Here is a 23,570-nt window from a genome sequence, read left to right as displayed (position 1 = left end):
CTTCTGGATGCCTCTGTAAGGGGAAATCAACGGGTCGGCCTGCAGTGAGCGAAGAAATGGTTGAACGCGTGCGGGCAAGTTTCACGCGTAGCCTGTGGAAGTTGACGAATAAAGCAAGCAGGAAGCTAAACGTACCACAGCCGACGGTTTGGAAAATCTTACGGAAAAGGCTAAAGCAGAAACCTTACCGTTCACAATTGCTACAAGCCCTGACACCCGATGGCAAAGTCAAACACTTTGAATTTTCGGCGCAGTTGCAACATGGAAGAGGATGCGTTCAGTGCGAAACTTGTTTTCAGTGATGAAGCAACATTTTTTCTTAATGGTGAAGTGAACAGACACAATGTGCGAATCTGGGTGGTAGAGAATCCTCACGCATTCGTGTAGCAAATTCGCAATTCGCCAAAAGTTAACGTGTTTTGTGCAATCTCACGGTTTAAAGTTTATGGCCCCTTTTTCTTCTGCGAAAAAAATGTTACAGGACACGTGTATCTGGACATGCTGGAAAATTGGCTCATGCCACAACTGGAGACCGACAGCGCCGACTTCATCTTCCAACAGGATGGTGCTCCACCGCACTTCCATCATGATGTTCGGCATTTCTTAAACAGGAGATTGGAAAATCGATGGATCGGTCGTGGTGGAGATCATGATCAGCAATTCATGTCATGGCCTCCACGCTCTCCCGACTTAACCCCATACGATTCCTTTCTGTGGGGTTATGTGAAAGATTCAGTGTTTAAACCTCCTCTACCAAGAAACGTGCCAGAACTGCGAGCTCGCATCAATGATGCTTTCGAACTCGCTGATGGGGACATGCTGTGCCGAGTGTGGGAGGAACTTGATTATCGGCTTGATGTCTGCCGAATCACTAAAGGGGCACATATCAAACATTTGTGAATGCCTAAAAAAACTTTTTGAGTTTTTGTATGTGTGTGCAAAGCATTGAGAAAATATCTCAAATAATAAAGTTATTGTAGAGCTGTGAAATCGCTTCAATCATTTGTAATAACCCTGTATTTCTCATGGGAGAGCTATTCTGTTCTGTCACACTTCAGTAAGGGTCATTCCTTGTCTGTTCATTGCCTCATGATACCCATGGTATCAGATTTTGGCATAACATAGCGTATTTGTTCTATTGATAGATTTAAGTAAGAATCCAAACATTTTTGCTATATCCCAGATGGTTTGGATTTTACAGCCAGGTAAAGTTTATGGAATTGTGCAGCTTGTAGTTGTCAGGTGGAGGAAACACAATGTGTTCAAATATGCGAAATAATTTATATCTTCCTTATCTGCTGACAAATACTGATAAATTTTTGTGTATGCCTCAATATGCAAAGAATTCAGAGGTATTTGAATTAAAACAACATGAAATTTCACACATCGAGGAAAAAAATCCTTAATTGCGATTTTCAGTTTTTTAAAACCATATACAAGGAACGACATTAAGAGCAATAACATCAAAATGGGATAGGATAATTGAATAATAAAAAAAAATTACTCCACCAAATGAGAAAATAATATTAAGGGGGTAGGATGTCAAACGGGCCGACTTGGAGCAGGAGAGGCACCACAGGACATTTTATTTTCTACTGTCTATACTTTTACAAATAAATTCATAAAACTTTGTAAGCATGACCAGGAAGGATTCAGGATTCACATTCATAGCAGTGGAAGCGCCAAAAAATAACAAAATAAATTTTTTTTGATATGAAATTTCATCATTTTTTCACTTACTGTTGGCTGCATTTGTTGCTATAGGAACATTTTTCTTCACAAGTAAGTGAGATTCTTTGATGAATTTTGCACAGCATACAAACCATACTTACAGGTGTATGAAACTCTAGAATTTTCCAAATCTATTAAAAACTGTGGTAAAAATTGAGATAATTAACTACAAAATTAGATTTTTTTCTAAATATAAAGTTTAAAACGTAACAGTTCATTCATTTTTTCATAAATTAAATAGATTCTAGAGTTTCAGACACCTGTAAGTATGGTTTGTATGCTGTGCAAAATTCATCGAACAGTCTCGCTTACTTATGAAGAAAAGTGTACCTATAGCAACAAATGCAGCCAGTAGTAAGTGAAAAAATGATGAAATTTCACATGTAAAAAAATTATTTTGTTATGTTTTTGAACTTCTGCTGCTACGAGTGTGAATCCTGCATCCTTCCTGGTCATGTTGACAAAGTTTCATGAATTTACTTGTAAAAGTATAGACAGTGGAAATTAAAATGTCCTGTGGAGCCTCTCCTGCTCCAAGTCGGCCCGTTTGACGTCCTACCCTCCTTAATGAGTTTTCACTCCTTCATTGTTTGTTACTTCATAGATGAAAATAATTAAAAAAATTTTCATCCTTGCTTACAGTGTGATGAGTTTACACTTGTTTAACAACGTTAATTTTGCATAAAAAACTTTTAAAGTAATTGTTATTGAGTAATTCATAAGAGATTAAATACTTTGCTTGAAGGAACATGATTTTAAACAAAAATCTAATCTTGATAACACACATTTAGGATTATATTTGATGTATTTTTACAAAAATCTCTATTGAAATAATTCTAAATTCTAGGTCACTAGCTCTTGACATTCGTGAGTATTTTTGAAACCTGAATATTAACGTATGTCTTGAATGAATCTGTAAGTTCTCCCAGTCATTGTGTTCAGAGGATCCACAGTTGCAATGTCAAGAGAGATGGGTATCGCACATGGATCTTCTCTCTCGGACCAGAAATATGACTTTGATGGTCCATGAGGATGTAGAAATTTTATAGATACATCTTCCTCTTTGGCATTTACATCACTAACCGTACCAAAATACCATAACTTCTTGTAAAAACAAGCTATAAAACATCCAGAATATAACTCATCTGGTTTCACAAATAAAGTTTATTCATCTCAAAGTTTGGTAAGTTCTTGTTCCTGAAGAGTTTGAATGTTTTTCATGTGATTCTGCGAAGTCAGTGTTGAATCAACCATTCTTTTAAAAGATTAAGTTTAAAGATAGTATTTGTAATATTAGCTTTGCAAAATTTGAATAGTCATTTTTTATTATTTGCCTGTGCGGATGTCGCTGTAGACTGTCTTGCTAGCTAAGTGTTTTGCAGTACCACCCATTCTCCATACCCAGTCCAGGGACATATTTCCAGTCTCATGTCAAATTCCTTTTCACTCAGCAGAGGAATGACTCTGGGTGGGACAATTTTTGTGCCTAATGAACTTTGTGTGATTAAAGGGACTCCAGCCATGTGGCATTCTTCCTCCTGCCTCTGTTAGTGGGAATCAGTCATCCTGTGCCACCTTGGTATCTGCCATACCAAGTTGACCCATGGTCTTATGGTCTTTTACTCTACTTTGTAGTTGTGCTGCCCCCCTCCCCCCTCAATCCCCTCAAGGTGATCCATATTTTGCTGGACTGCCCCTGCAGTTTGACCCTAAATGCGCCCTCGTAATTCCTTTGCCTCGGTTTTCTTTGCGAAAGTGCTTTGTTCTCCCAGATCTAAGTTCCTGAATTTCCTTTCGGAATTGAAGTCCCTTGGTAAGCATTGTCACTGGTTTAGGAGGCCTTTAGCCTTGCATCCAAGCTGGCCAGGTCCCCTCCTCAACACTTCCCCTTATTATCGTGCCGCCTTCTTTCAAGCGTTGTCCCCGTAGTTGTGATCATGGTATGGCGTGGAGTCGAGATGGGTTGGTAGTGGTGCCAAAGCCCCATTGTGTGTATTGACTCGGGGGCACCTGCTGCTCTCACCCCTGTGCACCTCCACCCACCTTTCCTGTTCTTTACTCTTCTTGTCAGCCTGGAGGTCCAGATCTAGATAGTCAACCTTTCATCAACTGGGAGCTACTTCAAGTTTTTGACTCTCATGAAAAGATCCCAGGCCATATTTTGATTTATAATGAGACAATCAAACATGTAAATGAAATTCAGACTCTATCTACTCGTGGTCTTTAAATGTATTTGGGTAGACCTGATTTTCCCTTGGCATTGGAAATATCCTATCATCTTCCCAATATTGAACCCAGCCAAAATCTCAATGTCTGTTTGTGGCTACCAACTGATCGGCCTCACCAGTGTGCTCTGCAGATTCTGAGAAAGGGTGGTAGGGCAATGATTGTGCTGCATTCTTGAATCATGGTGCCTTTTGTGCCCATTTCAGCATGGTTTCCTGGAGGGGTGATTTTCAACCTGTCCTTTGGTTAGGTTGGAATTTTTCTAAACAGTAACTTATATTGCAGTTTTTTTCTTATCTACAAAAGGCATATGACACTGCTTGAAGCTATGCCATGTTACGCAGCCTCCATGACCAGATCTTTCTAGTTTCCATACCACTTTATATTAGTCAATTTGCATCCCTCCAATTGTTTTGGGCTGGAGTTAGTAAGTTGTTCAGCTCTCCATGGGTCCAAGAAAGTGGCATACCTCAGCACTCAGTGCCTTATTGCCATAGAGCAAGCCCTTGAGATCTGTCAGACCAGGTTTTTTTACACTGTATGTTGACTTTTGCATTTATTACAGCTCCAATTGTAGCCTTAACTCAATCAGCTCCAAGGAGCCATCTGAAGGGCCTACACTTGGACCCTGTTACATGGCTTCCAGTTTTCTCCCACAAAAAGATGAGTCATGTGTTTCTGTAGTCGTACTGTGGTTCATCCTAACCTAGAACCCTACTTGGTTACCAGACACTTGGGCATTGTTGTGCAGTACTGAGTTTTGGGGTCTCCACTTTGGTAAAAAGCTGACAAGTATGAGAACTAAAGACTAGCTGCATGTGAAATCTTAATGCTGTCTACTTCCTTGCCTGTACCTTGTCGGGTGTATTATCAGGCCCTTGTTGCTTCCCAAGGAGACTGTGATTGCCAGGTTTACAGCTCAGCTGCACCTACTTGCCATGGGTGTGTTGTGGGCTCGTCCTATAGATAGTTGGGATCTTACTGCTTCAGTTTTGACGATACCGACACTTGCTCACTTAATCACTGTGTGATGATTTCCAGTCATGTGACTTGATAGGTGCATTTTTTGTACATTTGATTTAGATTAATTGTGCTAATATACAGCATATTTATATGAATTATGTTCAGACCGAGTTATGACAGTTATTTGTGATCCATTAATGTATACTGTGTAAGTACTGTAGTTTTTAAAAACCTTTTTTATTTTCCCCCTATTCTCTACATTGCCTGCAAATACTTCATTTTATAATAATCTCTTTTGTACCGTGCAGTTACCTTCTATGAAACTGGCTGATAATAAATATGTCATTATACAGCTGATTGCACAAATACGCTTTTTTCAAAATGTTTGACAGCAGTTGACTTTGCTGCTTCAGTGACATCACCTTGGGTGCAAACCGCACTATCCTTCTGCAGCTTTCCAAAGCCCTGATCCTGTCCGACCTTGATTATGGGAGTCTGGCATATGGTTCAGCACTGCCCTCAGCATTGTGGCCAGTGGAACCAATACACCACTGTGGAGTCTGGCTTGCAACAGGAGCCTTTTGAACTAGCCCTCTGAATAGCCTACTTGTGGAGGCGTTGATCCCTCCATTGTGGATCGGGCACTAACAACAACTACTCAGTTGCGCTATTCATGTCCACAGCTCCCCTAAGTATCCAAAATGTCATGTCCTTTTTCTTAGTAGAGAGGTCCACCTCCCACAACAGATACCCAGAACTGGAATTACTATTGCAGTTTGACTAGTGTCTCTGCTCTGACTTAAGACTTCTGCTGTCTCTTGTCAGGAAGCAATTGTGTACACCCCCATGGCATGTACCCTGACTTAAGATCATTCTTGATTTATTCTGTGGACCAAATGATTCAGTTAATCCCATGGTGTTTTATCACCTGTTTTTTGCTGCCCTCGACACATTTCCAGGTTCAAATGGATGAACATTTTGCACACACACACATGCATGGTGCAGTGAACTATGCTCTTTGCTGAATGGATGCAGTGTCTTCACTGCTGAACTGGTTGACATCAAACGAGCTCTTGGCCATGCTCGTTCTTGCACTGACAAGATGCTTATAATCTGCAGCAACTCCCTGAGCAGCCTTAACCCTATAGACCAGTGCTACCATCATCACTCATTAGTCACAATTGTCCGGGATCTTCTTTCTGACCTCCATCAAGCTAGACGGATGGACAGTCATCTTTGTTTGGACCTCTGGACATGTTGAGATACTGAGTAAGGTAGTGCAGTGGTTAGCACCCTGGACTCGCATTCGGGAGGACGACGGTTTAAACCCGCATCCGCCATCCCGAGTTAGGTTTTCTGCAATTTCCCTAAATCGTTTCAGGCAAATGCTGGGATGGATCTTTTGAAAGGGCATGGCCGACTTCCCTCCCCATCGTTCCCTAATCCAATGGGACTGATGACCTCTATGTTTGGTCCCCTCCCCCAAATCAGCCAACTAGCCAACTAACCAACATGTTGAGATCTTAGGGAATGTCCATGATGAACATGCTGACATTTTGGCAAAGTTGGCTACTAGGATGCTGATTTTGGAAATGGGGTTTCCAGAACTGGACCTTTGGTCGATTCTATGCCATTGATTGTTGGATGTCTGGAACTTGGAATGTTTCACCCTGGACTCCCCAAATAAACAGAGGGACATGGCCTAATTCTCAGAGGTGAGGACTCACCTTACTGCTGGTGTGGTGCTCACCTGATGGTGGCCCACATCCTGCTAGACTGTCCAAAATTGGCTGCTTTGTGGTGATAGTCCTGGCATGCTACCTTTGGTGCCAAAGTGACTCATGTGGTTTTATGTTCCTCCCGCAAAGGTGCTTTCTACTCGTCTTTGTTAGGTGGGGCTCTTTGGCTTCATTGACTGCACGGGGAATTGGAGGAGCACCCCTTGCCTGCTCTGGTGCAGGGGTCCCATGGTGACCCTTGCTCAGTGGTCTGCCTATTCCCTACCCTTCCCACCTTTCTATTCTCCTAGTTCTTTTATGTTTGCTGTTTTTAATAGTTTATCTTTCCTATACTTTTGTCATCCTGTCTGTTTCTCATTTCATTGGGGTATCGTATGGTAAGGTGGTGCTGGTGGGATGCAGGGGGTGCATCTCCCACTGCATACCATGCTCCAGAGACTTCCAACTACATTCTGGGCAAAGTGGCTCACCCACCTTACGCCGTCTCACTCCCCTCGTACTTCTCCTTGATTTTATCTCTGTCTTATTGTGTCATGCTGACAATCAGACTACCCAGGATTTGCCTTTTGTATCCTTCTTCTGAGGGTTATTTGTGGTTCGATACATATAGAGGAGGGAGGAACTGATGACCTCACAGTTTGGTCCCTTTAATGTCAACAACCAACCAGCCTTGCAGTATATGGGCTCTGGGAAGGGGATCAGCTTTCTGGTCTGCAGACCAGCTGGACCCATATACTTTCTTGTCTCATACAGTTATTTCTCATCTCTGGCATCAATATTCCTTTCAGTGCCTCGATTTTACCACTCCTAGATGCTATTACAGTACCTTCGGCTGTTGGACTATCCCATGAATCAGGGACTGATGACCTTACTGTGTTGTCCCTGCCCACCCATGCAGCATATTATTATTATTATTATTATTATTATTATTATTATTAGATGTGATTGGGCCCTATCAGGTCACACAAAGCTATTGCGTTTCAATCCTGTGAGTTTTGAAGCAGCTCATGGTTTTTCACTGTGGAGTCTTTTTCTTTCTTCAATCCACTTAATCCCTGGTCTGGTGGTGGCTTCATTCTCTTGCAGTACTTTCCATTTGCTAATTTTTTGTCTTTATAGGTTTCTGGTGGAAATGCCTTTTCTAAATCTTATGTGATGTGGATCTGGGTTATGGTTTCGAATTGTTCTATGTATGTCACAGTTCTTTGGGAGAGTCATGTTGGGAGTGTGTGGAGATGCCTATAAAATTTCAGTCTTTTTTCTGATGTCTGCCGTGAGTTTATCAGTTTTATAGTTGTTTTTTTTCTGATTGCAGTCTGTACCCATCGTCTGTTCTTATGGGGCCAAGTATCTTTCTTAGAATTATGCATTCTTATTTTGGGATATCATCCATATAACATTTTCTGAGGAGTGTAAATGTTCCACTAGAATAAGACTTCAGGCTTGATAACTGTTTTATTATAGTGCCTGATTTACAATTTTTGTCATAAATAATATAGATTTTTTGCAGGCTCCCTGTTTTTTGTACATGTAATAAAATAATAATAATAATAATAATAATAATACTTTGTGTTAGTCATAGAAAGTGTGTCTTGTGTGCTAACATCTCTGTTTTTATTTGCTTGGACATTAGTGACCAAATTTATTTAGATTTGTACAATGTCTTGATAGTGGTGGACAGTTCCTTCATTTTTGGCCCTTTAGACCAGAAATCGATGCTTGAAATTTGCTTTCTAATAGGGTACTTGATTTTTATTGTACCTCAACTAGTACTGGTAAATTATGAATATTATCAGTTGTCCAGGATTCTCAGCATTCATGAAAGGACACTATTACTATACTCATGGTTACCATTGTCTGTGGTATCCCATGCTCACCATGCAACCATCTGTTTGTTTGTACAGAACAGATTGTTTCCTTGTATGTATGTTACTGCTACTTAACCTTTCTCAGGGACAGCTTTTGCACATATTTGACAATGACTGCTAGCTTACAGTTGGTTACATGTCCATTCTGCTGCAGTTGACATGGTGTCGTGTCATACATCACTTGCTATGACTTGTTATACACTGTACTGCAGTTTGACAATTTTATGAAGGGAATATCTCATAGTAGTTCTGGCTCTGTGTTATGTTAGACAACTGTTACAGAGGTAATGCCACAAATTGGTGTCTGGAAACTATCCTCTTGATTTCTGTGTTCAGCAAGAACTGATTAAATTTCAGTTGGTACAGTCTGCTTTTCTGATTCCTGGCTAGCTACATTAAGCCATTCTGTCACAGCATGAGCATTCAACAAAATATGTCTTTTTAGTCAGAAATTGACATTTTGCCAGGAAACCGAATACATAGATATTTTATATTAAACACATTGTCAAATGTATGGGTGTGTGTGTGTGTGTGTGTGTGTGTGTGTGTGTGTGTGTGTGTGTGTGTGTAATAAACAGGTACTGCCTTTTGCAGGTGATGCTCTCCTAGTTGTCACATGAGCACACCTGATCAACTATTTATGTGGCCATAAAATTTAGGTTGTTCAGTCAAAAGTGAACTTCCCACCAAAGGCCTGTATCTACATTCAGATTCTGTCAGACTTGACTTGTCACAAATCGTCATTGCATAGTATACTTGACCACATGGAAAAAAAACTTTTAATTGCATAATGTATGCCACATATTTATCTTCGGATAATCTTATATACCTATACACATTTTTAGGAAAGTGATAGGTCCTCTGGTGCGTAAGAAAGTATTCTGAAAACCTGTTTGTTGTAGAACTGTTTCAGTGACTACTGAAAGAATTGTGATTATGTTAATATTTACAGTATTTTGCTGTTGTACTGAATCTCATGCTCTCCCTGCTTTCTTTTCTATTTTTTCTAGTCTCTGTTTGGAAGGGAAGCAGATAAAGTGGAGCATGCTACCGATGATGATACAGTGTACTTCATAACTGAGAAAGAACCACTTGTAAATAAGTTTATATCCATTCCAAAAGACAAAGGAAGTTTGAATTGTGCAGTTTTTATTGCTGGCATCATTGAAGGTTTTCTTACTGGATGTGGATTTGTAAGTAATTTACCTGCTGTTCTCTCATATGCCACATTAATATTACAGACATTTAAAAACTTAACACCTTAACATGGAGAAAGTGCCAGTGGTCAAAATATTAAGGTTCTCTGTTGACATATTTAATACAATTATTGGATCAGACATAATATCATACATTATGTGAAGGTATCACATTATGTATAACTTGCTACACTATAGTTGCTCTGAAAATCTTGTCTATATGATCTAGGCGCAGTAATTACTCCCTGACACCCAAAGACAAAATAGTTACAACACTATAATACAGTGTGTGATTATCACAAATCACCAACTCTGCTTTGCACCATCATGTCACTAACTGTGACATTATTGATGAACTTCTCGGGAACAATTTGCTGCTACTCGAGAAGAACAGTCTTCAGCTGCTCAGTAGTCCTAGAAGGTGTTGGCCGAACTACAGTGCGTATTGCAAGCAAATACTATACATATTGTTTAAGGTTAAAGGCCTTTGAGCGCATTGGTTATAGTATTAGAGTGAGACCTTTGTTGACAGTTAAGTCTCGTCAGACTAATCCAGATCTAGGTTTTCTACATCACTTAAGGCGAATTCTGGGATTGTTGTTTTGAAAAGGACATGGCTCATTTCCTTCCCTCTTCCCCAATCCGAGCTTGTGCTCTATCTCTAATGAATTCACTGTTGATCAGCTTTTAAACCGTGATCTTCTTTGATACCCTCATCTTGTGACAATTTGTCCACCAACTGCGATAGAAAGCTATCATCCTAAGAAATAAGATTTGGCAGTGGCACCAGCATGACTCAGTAAAGGGTCAGAGGATCTCGTCCATGTGCCCTAGAGCTGTTGGAGCTATTGTGGATGATGTTGAGGTTAATATATCCTTCAGTGTTGATTGTTGCTTGCATCACCACTCTGCCGCACTGATACAGATGTCTTTGGTACTAAAATTTGGTATTTCTCATTCTACTTGCTCCCTCCAGGTATGTGTGTGTCAATCAGTCTCTGCAGCCCAGAAAAAAACAGGGATGCATTGGTTGTTTTTCGGCTGCAATGTTCCTGTGCCCAGTGTCTCCAGCTTCTATAGTTTGATGTCTTCATTGAGCTACAACATTGGGCCAACATGAAAATTGATTTCCTTCTCAAAGATGGCTGAGCAGTTTGGTTTTATAATCTACATTCTCTTAGGTTTCTGGCAGTTGTTGCATGTGTCACATGTATTGAAAGACTATGTGAACAGGAAGAAATGACTTTCTCTGACTGTAATTGCGTCTGGGATTTTGGACAGAGCTGCACTAACCTCTTGATACTTCTACTATTTGAAAGTGAGTCGAAAGTGGTGATATTACACTTCAGGTCACTCCATTGGCATGAGATGATATATGCTGTGAATGGACAGCTTTTATTCTGCAGATCACTTTACATGTGGTAAATTCCTGGCAACAATGTCCTCGAGATATTACACCACATCTATTATTATAGAAGTGACCACTGGTGTCACATACATGGTGTACCTGGAACTGCATTAACCCAGCTGCCTCTTATGTTAAATCATTGAGCTAGATGGCACAGTGGTTACCGCACTGGACTCGCATTCTGGAGGATAATGTTGAAACCTGCTTCCAGCCATCCAGATTTAGATTCTGTGCAATTTCCTTAAATCACTCCAGGCAAATGCCGGGATGGTTCCTTTGAAGGGGCACGGCCGATTTCCCTCCCCATCTCTGACACAATCCGAGCTTGTGCTCCATTCTCTCTCTCTCTCTCTCTCTCTCTCTCACACACACACACACACACACACACACACTCTTCACAGAATGTATTGATATATCTTGACTAATCCCTATTATGTGTTATTGTTTGTACTTTAGCTGGTAAATCTTCATGTTATGGAGAAGTACTTTTGATTGCCTAGTGTTGTAAAAGAGTTTGCTTAGCTGATGTCGTAGTTGTTCACAGCAACAGAACATTTGAACAACCCATGATTCACGGTGAAATGACGGTGGCAGTGTGTAGCAACTCTATCATCAGATAGCTATTTATTGCAGGGCTACCTGATAGTGTTGGGCTCCTGAAATCTCCCATTCTGTGCTGGATGTAACTTCTACCCATCTACAACTGTTATTACTTCCCAAATCATTTGAACTGAAATTGTCTTTTTTATAGTTGCCATGGGGTTCATTTACTTTGATAGTGACAGCCAGAAATTAAAACTGTGTCCATCTCTGACTCTTTTCACTTACCGATCAGTGTAAGTTAGTCACTTCATGAAGAATGCGGACCATTGTTTTTCACCTTAGTGGTTGTTCAACTCTGTAAGGCATATTCACTGTCTAGTTTTGTCAACTTTCTGTGGTATTATCTGACGACTTGCCTTTGAAGAAAATATATGATCACATAAGAACCCTATTCATGTAAAGTAGTATCCATCTGACACATTCTTAATTCATCAGTAACATTCTCCAGCTTTACCAGTGATAAACATGTAGCTCGTGATAAACATGTAGCTCATTGGTGTCGAGTGAAGTTACTCGTTCTTAAGCAAACGTGCTGTGCTGTGCTATACTATACTATACTATACTACACTATACTACACTACATTACACTGTCGCGAGTGAGGTGGTGTAGTGGTTAGCACACTGGACTTGCATTCGGGAGGATTGCAGTTTAAACCAACATCCGGCCATTCTGATTTAGGTTTTCTGTGATTTCCCTGAATAGCTTCAGGCAAATGCTGGAATGGTTCCTTTGAAAGGGCACAGCCGACTTCCTTCGCCATTCTTCCCTAATCTGATGGGACTGATGACCTCACTGTTTGATCCCCTTCCCCAAATTAATTAACCATTTAATTACACTGTTGGGGCTACGTCAGATACTTTTGAAAAAACTAAGTTGTTGCGTTGGCGTGTTCACCAGTCATAAGAATGTTATGGCTAGCTGTTGATAACCCGTTAGAACCTTGCTTCCTCTTTCTCATTTTTATTTCCTTTATAATCATTTACATCTACATACATACTCCGCAATCCACCATATGGTGCGTGGTGGAGGGTACCTCGTACCACAACTAGCATCTTCTCTCCCTGTTCCACTCCCAAACAGAGCGAGGGAAAAATGACTGCCTATATGCCTCTGTACGATGATGGATAGTATTTGTTTTGTATTCTTTATATTAGCCTACATTCTTATCTTTTTCATTTTCATTTCAATAATCTATTCCTCCATTTGTGTGTTATTTTTGTTGTTCTGGCTCTGCTACAACATTTTACATCACGATAATATCCCTATGTGCCCTACCCAACCTTCTACCTTTAGCCTCATCCAGTGCTACCTTGCCAGTCAACCCTCTATCCTTGCTCTTTCCATTTGCAATAATACACAATGTTTTAATGTGCGTATCTGCCTCAGGCCATTCAGTTGTGGAGAGAAGTTAGTTTGATTTGTAATTTAGTATCCTAGTATTTTACTGTCCGATTGTTTTGTCTTTTTAAACAGTCGTAACTGTTAATGGTACTATTTGAGTGACCTGAGGCTGAATATGTAATAAAACATTTTCCACGCTGTTGTTGTGTTTCCGCTAGGCAACATGGCTTGTCTGTGTAATACAAAACAGTTCCCTTGCTCTTTGCTAAAACTCAGTCTCACATCATATTCTACTGATCAGAATCATAATTTCCTTCCATTCACAAAGACCCTCATCGTTTCATGTCTGATCAGGTCATAACCTTCACCAGTCTAGTCCTATTAAGACTAAACTACCCATGCACAGACATCCATGAATTATTCTTTCTCTATTGTATATAATCTTTCTCTGAACTTTTATTCCTACAACCCATATACTAGATAAGAAGTTTTGCCTTCCACCTACTAAACTAACACTTGCAGCACTTATAAAAATTGTCCAAACTAGATATGCAATATTGCTCACATTGGTATACCATTCACCACCATGATCATAACACAGCCCCATAAGTTTTCAACGTGAACTAAAATAAAAAAAAAGTCATCTGCACAGAGTTGTTATCTCCACTTGCCTCATATTTAATGCCATGCCCATATTGTCATGCTATAGTTGTCTTCGCCTGTCCCTATTGTGGAAACTACTTCTTTTTTCACCCATCCAACGGATCAGAATCAGCCCAAAGCTAATACTGAACTATATCGCACTCAATTTGAACATCCTCCGTTTCTCCCCAACGAATTGACTCTCTGTAATGAGAAAACTTTACGATATCAGAAAGAACAATAATTTTCTATGTAAAACCAGATGTGGATGTTATCATGCTCTTTGCAGTTGGAGGTTCCAACAGTCTTGTTACATGTTGTGGTGATTAACTGAGGGATGTACCCTCTGTGATACAATCTGTGTCCCTGTTTACTAACAACTTCGATTCATTGCTCGCAGTCTGCCCTCGTATACCAAACAAATGAACTACTTCCCCATTTACTGTTTGCTGTTCTTATACATTGTTACTTAACACCCTGCTTGTCATAGTTAATGCCAGCTCCCTCAACACAATCATCCTTGATTCCCATCACAGAAAACTACGTCTCCCTATGCCCATCTGATCCCTACCACCACATTTCTGATTATCGTTGTGGCATCTCCTTCCATCACCTCCACTTGTAGCAGCAGGACAGGGGCTGTGCAGACCGAAAACCAGCGATCAGTGAAGAACATGCCAACCAACATACCACCATATCCCCCACCCCCAACACTGTCACTGATCACTTCCTCAGAGGTAGAGCTTAGACGGTCATGCTTTCCGGATGCCACACATGCTGAACCGTCGCTCGGCCTGTCTCTCCTTCTGCTTCAATGAGGCAACACCTCCCAGCCTTGCTCTTGGCGATTTGTCTGTACAACACCGTGTGGCTCGCATTGTCGTCTACCGCACCGAGGTATGCACGAACAGCAGGGTTCTTACCATGCATCCGGTGTCAGTGTTTTGTCACGGCTTGTTTAACAAGAGGAGTGCTACTGTGTTTTCCGCACTGCTTTCCTGAGCTGCATTCCCTCGAGGTGCATCTACTGACTGCCGGTGTACAAAGTGTGGTGTAAGTAGTGCAGTGAAGCGTAGTGTGGGACAAGAGTACCAGGCAATTTTACTACCATTCCATCTCCGGCTGTTTTGGCACCCCTTGCTACCAAGTATGCCACTGAAGCAGGTTTTAAGTTTTCCTGCACCGGAAGATGATGCTGAACAAAGGTTGTAAGCCATTCATGGTCCATCCTGTCCAGAGACTCCACTAAGAGTGAGGGCTCCCCCCTTGATTAAGAGGTAGTAACTTGTCATATTTTACTGTAGTTGTTAGCTTTCAGGAATTATTTCTCTGAACCAGCTCACATGGCTCTTGTAGCATGCCTTGTTATTTATTGTTATCTTTCTTAATCAGCAGCATTATTGTTATCTTTCTTAATTGCCGCACCACTAAAGGCATGTATGCCCCTTAGGAGCATAGAAGGGAACATAAATTGTTCTTCACTGGTGACTCCCTCTAAACCAAAGCACTGAGTCTCATTACTGAAACACTGGTTTTTCTTTATTATTATTATTATTATTATTAAGATTACCACACCCCACATGGTTGCACGATATCAGTTCCTGGTAGATCGACCGGGCACATCCCGCTCACACCTCACCCTGCCCCTTGCCTTCTCCATCCCTCTTAAACCCCACCATCCAGTTAAAAGCTGTTTAAATGCAGTTGAGATCGATACTGGGTTGGACTGTGAAATGTCAGGATAAAGCTGTCAATCAGACAAGGATTGACCACTGTATTAGGATGTTTTTATAGACAACCAGGATCCGCAACAAATGTTGCAGAATGTTTCAGGGAAAGCCTTGGGTACATAGGAAGTAAATATCCAAATTATCCATTAAATATAGGTGGAGACTTTAATCTAGCATCCATTGACTGGGAAAATTACACGTTTATCACAGGGGGCAGAAGCAAAGGTTCGTTTGAAGTTATTCTAGGAGCGCTCTCAACATACAACCTTGAGCAATTGGTTAGAAAACCAACTCGAGATGGAAACATATTAGATATCTTGGCAACAAACAGACCTGATCTTTTTGAGGAAGTTAATGTAGAAGAAGGTATTAGCGACCATAATGTCGTTGTGGCTTCTGTGTCAGTGTAAGTTGTAAAAAAAACCAAAGAAACAGCGTAGAGTTTTCTTGTTTGGGAAAGCAAATAAAAGTGTCATTAATGAATATCTTCATAGTCAGCTTCAAGCATACACTGTGGGACACAAAGATAATGAGCATCTTTTGTCGGAATTTAAAGGTATTGTCCACCATGTGCTAGAGAAGTATGTGCCTGGAGAAAGTATAGGGGACCTTGGTACAACAAACATATTAGGAAGTTTAAACTTCCTGGCAGATTTAAACTGTGTGCCGGACCAAGACTCGAACTTGGGACCTTTGTCTTTCGCGGGCGAGTGCTCTACCAACTGAGCTACCCAAGCACGACACACACCCCGTCCTCACAGCTTTACTTCTGCCAGTACCTCATCCCCTACCTTCCAAACTTTACAGAAGCTCTCCTGCGACCCTTGGAGAACTAGCACTCCTGAAAGAAAGGATATTGTGGAGACATGGCTTAGCCACAGCATGGGGAATGTTTCCAGAATGAGAATTTCACTCCGCTGTAGGAGTGCTAGTTCTGCAAGGGTCGCAGGAGAGCTTCTGTAAAGTTTGGAAAGTAGGAGACGAGGTACTGGCAGAAGTAAAGCTGTGAGGACGGGGCGTGAGTCGTGCTTGGGTAGCTCAGTTGGCAGAGCACTTGCCTGCGAAAGGCAAAAGTCCCAAGTTCGAGTCTCGGTCCGGCACACAGTTTTAATCTGCCAGGAAGTTTCATAGCAGCGCACACTCCGCCGTAGAGTGAAAATCTCATTCTGGAGTCATATTAGGAAGTTGCTGAGAAGGCAGAGAATTTTGCACAGTCGTTTTAAACGTAGTCACTGCCCCGCTGACAAACAGAAATTATGCGAAATGAAAGCAGCCGTCAGAAGGACAATGAGATATTCTTTTAACGAATTTGAAAGCAATATTTTATCTGCAGAGTCTAAAAATAACCCCAAAAGATTTTGGTCGTACGTAAAATCTATGAATGCTACAAATAATTCAATACCTTCTCTTGCTGACGGTACGGGTAATGTAACTGATGATGATAAACAGAAGGCCGAAATTCTAAACCTAGCCTTCAAAAACTTGTTTACAGTAGAGTAAAAAAGGTAACAAACTGGTCCTTTGTTCTCAGGTCATGATTGAGAGCTTCGGGGGGGGGGGGGGGGGGGGGAACCTTGTCAGTCCGGCCCTTTTGGCCCACCCCCACCCTAGTGCACCCCTTGCAATAGTGGTGGACACAAGCCAGACAGCTGTCAGGCTTTTCCTACAACAGTACGTAGACATTGTCCGACAACTGCTTGCCTTCTTTTCATCCAAGCTCTCTGATGCACGCCGCCGCTGGTGCACATTCGACTGCAAGCTGCTAGCAGTCTAGGAAGCTGTTCGCTATTTTCGATTTTCATTCGAGGGGTGCATCCTACAATCTTCACAGACCACTGCCTCTTCACCTCTGGTTTTTGCAGGAAGGACACATACTAGATCTCGCCTGGACAGTTTAGGCTACAGGAGTATGTCGCACAGTTCACTACCGACGTCTGGCATGTTGTCAGCATCGATAACATTGTAGCAGATTGCCTTAGCCGCTCTTGCACCACCACTCAACCCTCAGACTACAATGCCCTGACAGCTGCTCAAGAGGGGGACCCAGATCTAGCCAACACTCTTCAGAATGCTGACTCTGCCCTCAGCCTCCAGCTAAAATCTCTAACCAGTTTTGACCGTAATATCAGGTGTGATGTCCTTGTGGATCCTTCACAACCTGACAATTCAGATGATCACCCCCACCTCCCAAAAACTGACATTTGACCGCATCCACAGCCTCACACATCTAGGCATCCGCGCTTCTGCCGCCCTCATGAAAAAAAAGCTTCATCTGGTCAGGCATCCAATGCGACTGCGGCTGCTGGACCCGGTCGAGTGTTCTGTTCCAGTGTGCCAAGGTCGGATGACACGTTCATTCCCCTGTGGCCAAGTTTCTCCCCACACAACACCGGTTCACGTATGTTCACCTCAACATTGTCGACCTTCTACCCTCCTCCAGTGGGTATCAATATTTGTTGACAATTATTGACAGATTCACTCACTGGCCAGATGCTACCCCTGCCCCCACATTCCAGCATGGCTGATACAACCCCAAGTGCCTGGGACCCTGGTGCCGCCATCGCACTACAGTTTACAGTACCTCCAGATGGCCATGCCCAAAAACCACAGCATAAGCATGAGCACAGCAGCGACAACCCATACATGCAGGCATCCAGTCAGCCCCCCCCCCCCCCCCCCCCCCCCCCTCTCCCAGAGGGCTCACCACTCTTTGGCAGGTTCGTGCTTGGCTACCAAGGGCCCCCAGCCTTTGCAACATCTTTTTCTTTCCATGATGCATGCCTATTCTCTTGTTATTCTTTCTCCCCTCCTTTTGGGAACATGTCTGGGATGTTTTTGAGAATGTGTTCTGCGTTTTCAGTAGCCGATATCAGAACAGTCTGTCCACTGTTTTTTGTTTCTTTTTTCTTTCTTCTTTCGCCTTCTCCTCTCCTTCCTCTGCTTCTGCGTTTAAGGTTCCTCTTTTTCTCCTTCCTCCCTGGTCACTCCTGAAGGCCAGCCCATGCGCCTGACACCTAACAGGTGCTTGGGTAACATGTAATTCCCAGCCTCGGGTCAACAGGTAGGATTCACACACAATGTCTGGTACAGGCCAGGCCCGGCCCAAGTAGGGGTGATTGCCTGAGCTACTAATTTCCCAAATTGCTGATAGGTCCCTCTGTCGGGTGTTTGGGAGGTGTGACCTGATGTGTGGACAATCACTTAAGACTGGTGCGCCCCCTTCTGGGGGGGGGGGGGGTGTTCCCCAGTTGGAAGATGCCAACAGAGACACTGGCAATCATGGGGGATTTTCTCGCAATAAGCCGATCATCTATCTTCTTCACTGCAACATCCACTAATGCAAATGGAATAAGGCACAACTCAGACCCTTGCAACTGCACCATTGTTCCTAGTGGTTTCATGTACTGAAGATGCTCAGTCCTTTGCTACGGTAAATCCATGCATTATTCAGAGAGGTGTTGATGCAATTACTGGCCTTGTTAAATCCTGCTCTCGTTCACACAACAGGACTTTGCTTTTGGAGACTACTACTGATCCTCAAGCACAACAACTGCTTGCAGATTTGCTGCGCTGCAGGTGTCCTGTTCCTGTTGAGGCCCATTGAATGCTGATTCTTTCCATGGTGTTATTTACATGAGGCTGCTCGATGGTCTGCCCAGGGCAGAAATCCATATGTACCTCTCTGATCAGGATGTCTTTGCTGTCCATCGGGTGATGAAAATGATAGAATCATCCTTAGTACCCACACACACTCTTTTTCTCACTTTTGATAGAGTGGTGCTTCCATCCAAGTTGAAAGCAGGCTATGAAGTTATCACAGGCCAACTGTACATTCCAAGTCTGATGAGCTGCTACCAGTATCATCATTGCAACTACACTAGAATGTCCTGTCGACACCTGCCCAAACGTGTAACCTGTGGTGGGGCGATTGCCTCCTCCTCCCCACTGTATCGATTGCAATGGTGACCATGCCACCTCCTACCGACATTGTTCTGTGTATCTTGCTTAGTGGACGGTTCAGGAGATCCGGGTGAAGGAAAAAGTGCCTCACCCGGTCGCTTGCAAGTTGCTGACTAGTTGGAAACCATCTGTTCTACCATCTGGCACTTACAGTGCTGTTCTTGATACATCTCACTCCACGCAGTACGTGGCCACGCTGACATGCAACCTCAGGTTCAGCACTGTGGTTGTAAAATCACCCACTGTCATGGTAGCATCCCTATCTTCTCCTCCGTTGTGCAACAAGCCACCAAACTTTTGCTTCACGGGACGAAGTCACCTGCTACACAACAAGCAGGCTGGAAAGGACTGTAGGAATACTCTCGCAAAGACTTCTTACGTCCCTCCGGCCACGAAACATTTGAGTCTTCCTCTGCCAACCAGGAAGGCTCCCAGAAATGAAACACAGGTAAACAGTTGGACATCCTCTTTGACTCCTCTCGTCTGGCTGACCTCTGTGTCGTCAGTGCACACTGCCAACTGGCGTCAGTGCACACTGCCAACCAGTTTTCTATCCTGGACTCCCTAGACTGACAGAAGGAGAATACCAGTGCCTCTGTAGGTCTCATGGAGCAGGATCCTCCAGCCTCTGTGCTCTGTAGCAGTGAGTCATCGAAGGCTGGCACTCGGCAGCCGCCGTGGTGACACTCCTTCATTTTTCCCCTCCTCCCCTTTCCTTGCCATGACTCTCCTCCGATGGAATGTTCACGGCCTTCGATCCAACAAATAGGACTTAACGGCTGCTCTTGGTATTTCAGCGTCTGCTTGTTCTCTGCCTCCAGGAAACAAAATTGACGGCTGCTCTTGGTATTGCAGCGTCGGCTTGTTCTCTGCCTCCAGGAAACAAAATTGCATCCTCGCAGCTGCTTTGAGATCTCAGTGTCACCGGGGCAGACTTCTTTCAGCTTATTGGGCAACTCCCTCAGTCCATTCTGCTGCTTGGTGACATTAGTGTGCATCTTTTGCAGCTACACTGCAGAAATCCACACTGTGCAGTGGTTAATAAATTGCAAGACTCGAGCCACCATACCAGTTGTGCATGAATCATATGTTCCATCACCTTGCAAACACAGCTGGTGAAAGAAATGGGGAAATAATTAGAACAAAAGTGTTTGTCCATATCGGGCTTACGTATGGGTATGACAGTGACTTCACACCAGCATCTGGGAAATGTGCCCTCTGCCAGATGCGATTGTACGTATGAAGGAGAAAGTGCTTGCCTGCAAGAGAAAGGTTCTGCAACCTCTGAATGTTGACACTGTCCGGTACTGGGTTGGAGGATTGGGATGAAGTAAGAGCATGATCTAGCTCCCTCATAGTAAAGGCGGCATTGTAGCACTCATGATTCTGAGAAAAGGATGCTATTGCCCGAACCTCCTCCAGTCGTTTCCAATAGAGGAAGACAGGGTGGTAGTGGAGTTCAAAATCTCTACAAAATAGTGGCCCAAGGTGTTTGAGATGGCAATAGGGTCCACTATAACATTGTCTGCTACTGTCAGGCCCGAAATTGTGGAATGGACTTTGGTCCCAAAGAGCCATCGGAGGTTGGCCCACATGATGTAAGAGAGTGGAACTATTAAAAGAATTAGTAAAGGATATCCAGCTAGGTTTTTGCTATCCCGAAGAACACGATGAAACTATGCATGCAATTGTTTATAACAAATGCAGACCAGATGGTGGTTAAAAATATGGAGAGCATGTTTCCATGCACGAATTGCATCGCGACACGCCACAGTCCACCAAGGGACCGAGGTACGGTGTGGTAAAGAGGAAGTGTGAGAAATGGAATGCTCTGCAGAAGGTTTGTTAGATACTCTACCTGGTCATCAAAACTGGAGAAATGTTGTTCATCATAGTTCACTAGGGAGGAGAAAAGGCTCCAGTCAGCCAAGAAACCTGCCATCTGGGTGTGCACATAGGTGGGGTAGGAGTCAGCAAACAGATAGCACATGGGAAATGGTTGCTCAAATGTGTGTCAGGGAGCACAGACCACCTGAGATTATGGGCAAGCTGGGCAGTGCAGAAGGAGAGGTCCAAATGGGGATAGGTGTGCATGGAGTCTGAAAGGGAAGTGGATGTTCTGGTGTTAAACCAGATGAGATTAAGTTGAGTGAGAAGGTCAGCCAAGACGGCACCTCTCTGACAGGTTCTGTGAGAATCCCAAAGGATTGTGTAGTTGCAACTGCATTTGTTATAAACAATTGCGTGCACAGTTTCATCATGTTCTTCGGGATAGCAAAAACCTAGCTGGATAAAAAACCTAGCTGGATTTCCTTTACTAATTCTTTTAATAGTTCCACTCTCTTACATCATGTGGGCCAACCTCCGATGGCTCTTTGGGACCAAAGTCCATTCCACAATTTCGGGCCTGACAGTAGCAGACAATGTTATAGTGGACCGTATTGCCATCTCAAACACCTTGGGCCACTATTTTGTAGAGATTTTGAACTCCACTACCACCCTGTCTTCCTCTGTTGGAAACGACTGGAGGAGGTTCGGGCAATAGCATCCTTTTCTCAGAATCATGAGTGCTACAATGCCGCCTTTACTATGAGGGAGCTAGATCATGCTCTCACTTCATCCCAATCCTCCACCCCAGTACCGGACAGTGTCAACATTAAGATGTTGCAGAACCTTTCTTTTGCAGGCAAGCACTTTCTCCTTCACACGTACAATCGCATCTGGCAGAGGGCACATTTCCCAGATGCTTGTGTGAAGTCACTGTCATACCCATACGTAAGCCCGATAAGGACAAACACTTTGGTTCTAGTTATTGCCCCATTTCTTTCACCAGATGTGTTTGCAAGGTGATGGAACATATGATTCATGCCCAACTGGTATGGTGGCTTGAGTCTTGCAATTTACTAACCACTGCACAGTGTGGATTTTGAGTGTGCCATTCTGCAGTTGACCATCTCGTCACTTAGTCAACCCATTCCATAAGTGTTTTTCTGCAGAAATAACTGACTCTGGCCGTCTTTTTTCGATTTGGAGAAAGCCTAAGACACCAGCTGGAGGAATGGTATCCTCTGTATTCTCTACATGTGGGGCTTCTGTGGCCGCATGCCCCATTTGCTTCAGGAATTTTTAAAAAATGTAGGTTTCAGGGTACGTGTCGATTCTGCCTTGTTGACACTTTTATCCAGGAAAACCGTTTGCTTGAGGGCTCCATCCTGAACATCATCCTCTTTGCTATTGCCATTAACTGTATAATGGCCTGTCTCCCAGTGGGCATCTCTGTCTCTTTTTCGCTGACGATTTTGCGATCTATTGCAGTTCTGTACAGAATTGTCTCCTTGAGTGGCATCTGCGGCAATGTCTCGATCGTCCTTTACTCATGGAGTATCGACAATGGCTTTCACTTTTGCACTGAGAAAACTGTTGGTATGAATTTCTGATGGTGCAATTGGATTCTTCCACAGTCTTTAAATCTGGGCTTGTTGATCTTCATTGAAACTATGAATTTCCTGGGGAACTCAAAGCTGTCACTTGCTCACTCTTGATGGAGACACTGATGTTTATGTGGGTTCCTGGTCACATTGGTCCATTGGGAAATGAGGCCACTGATGCTTCTGGTAAGGCTGCGATCCTCATACGTCGGCCTTCTAGTTCTTCCATTGCCTACAGTGATCTCTGTGTTGCCGTCTGTCAGCAGATGATGTCACTTTGGCATCACCACTGGTCTACCCTTCATGGGAACAAGCTCCGGGTTATTAAGCCTCTCCCTGTGGCTTGGCTGACCTCCTCTGTGTTCTCACCATGAGGAGATCATTTTAGGTAGGTTGCATATTGGGTATTGTCTTTTTAGCCATCGCAATTGGTTAAGTGATGCACCCCCACCACTTTGTGCTCATTGCCCTCAAACTTCGATGGTTTGCCATTTCCTGATGGAATGCTCTCTTTTTAACCACTTACATTCTCATTTATGTTTGCTATCTGAGTTACCAGCCGTTCTAGCGAACGATGTCCACTACATTTTACTTTTTATTCATCGTAGCAATATGGTGAAGGACATTTAATCTTTAGTTCAGGACCTCCAATACTCTGTGGCATATTTTATGGGCCTTTCTCCAAGTCCATGTTTTTAGCTGTCTTTCCTTCTGTCGATTGGGCATAACGTGTA

The 23,570-nt window shown here is 43.0% G+C and overlaps 1 protein-coding gene across 3 annotated transcripts in view; it reads left to right on the top strand.

Annotated features, from left to right (window-relative positions):
* Positions 1-23,570, top strand: part of LOC124721718 (trafficking protein particle complex subunit 5-like) — a 53,656-nt gene that overhangs the window by 20,114 nt on the left and 9,972 nt on the right. For all 3 annotated transcript variants that reach the window (XM_047246808.1, XM_047246807.1, XM_047246809.1), the window contains exon 4: positions 9,538-9,720. In XM_047246808.1, the coding sequence (XP_047102764.1) occupies positions 9,538-9,720 (183 nt within the window). The remainder of the gene's footprint in view (positions 1-9,537; positions 9,721-23,570) is intronic.

The sequence above is a fragment of the Schistocerca piceifrons genome, chromosome X (assembly GCF_021461385.2).
Source record: "Schistocerca piceifrons isolate TAMUIC-IGC-003096 chromosome X, iqSchPice1.1, whole genome shotgun sequence".
Lineage (NCBI taxonomy): Eukaryota > Metazoa > Arthropoda > Insecta > Orthoptera > Acrididae > Schistocerca > Schistocerca piceifrons.
Note: the sequence above shows the minus strand (reverse complement) of the source record. Positions and strands in the feature narration are given on the sequence as shown.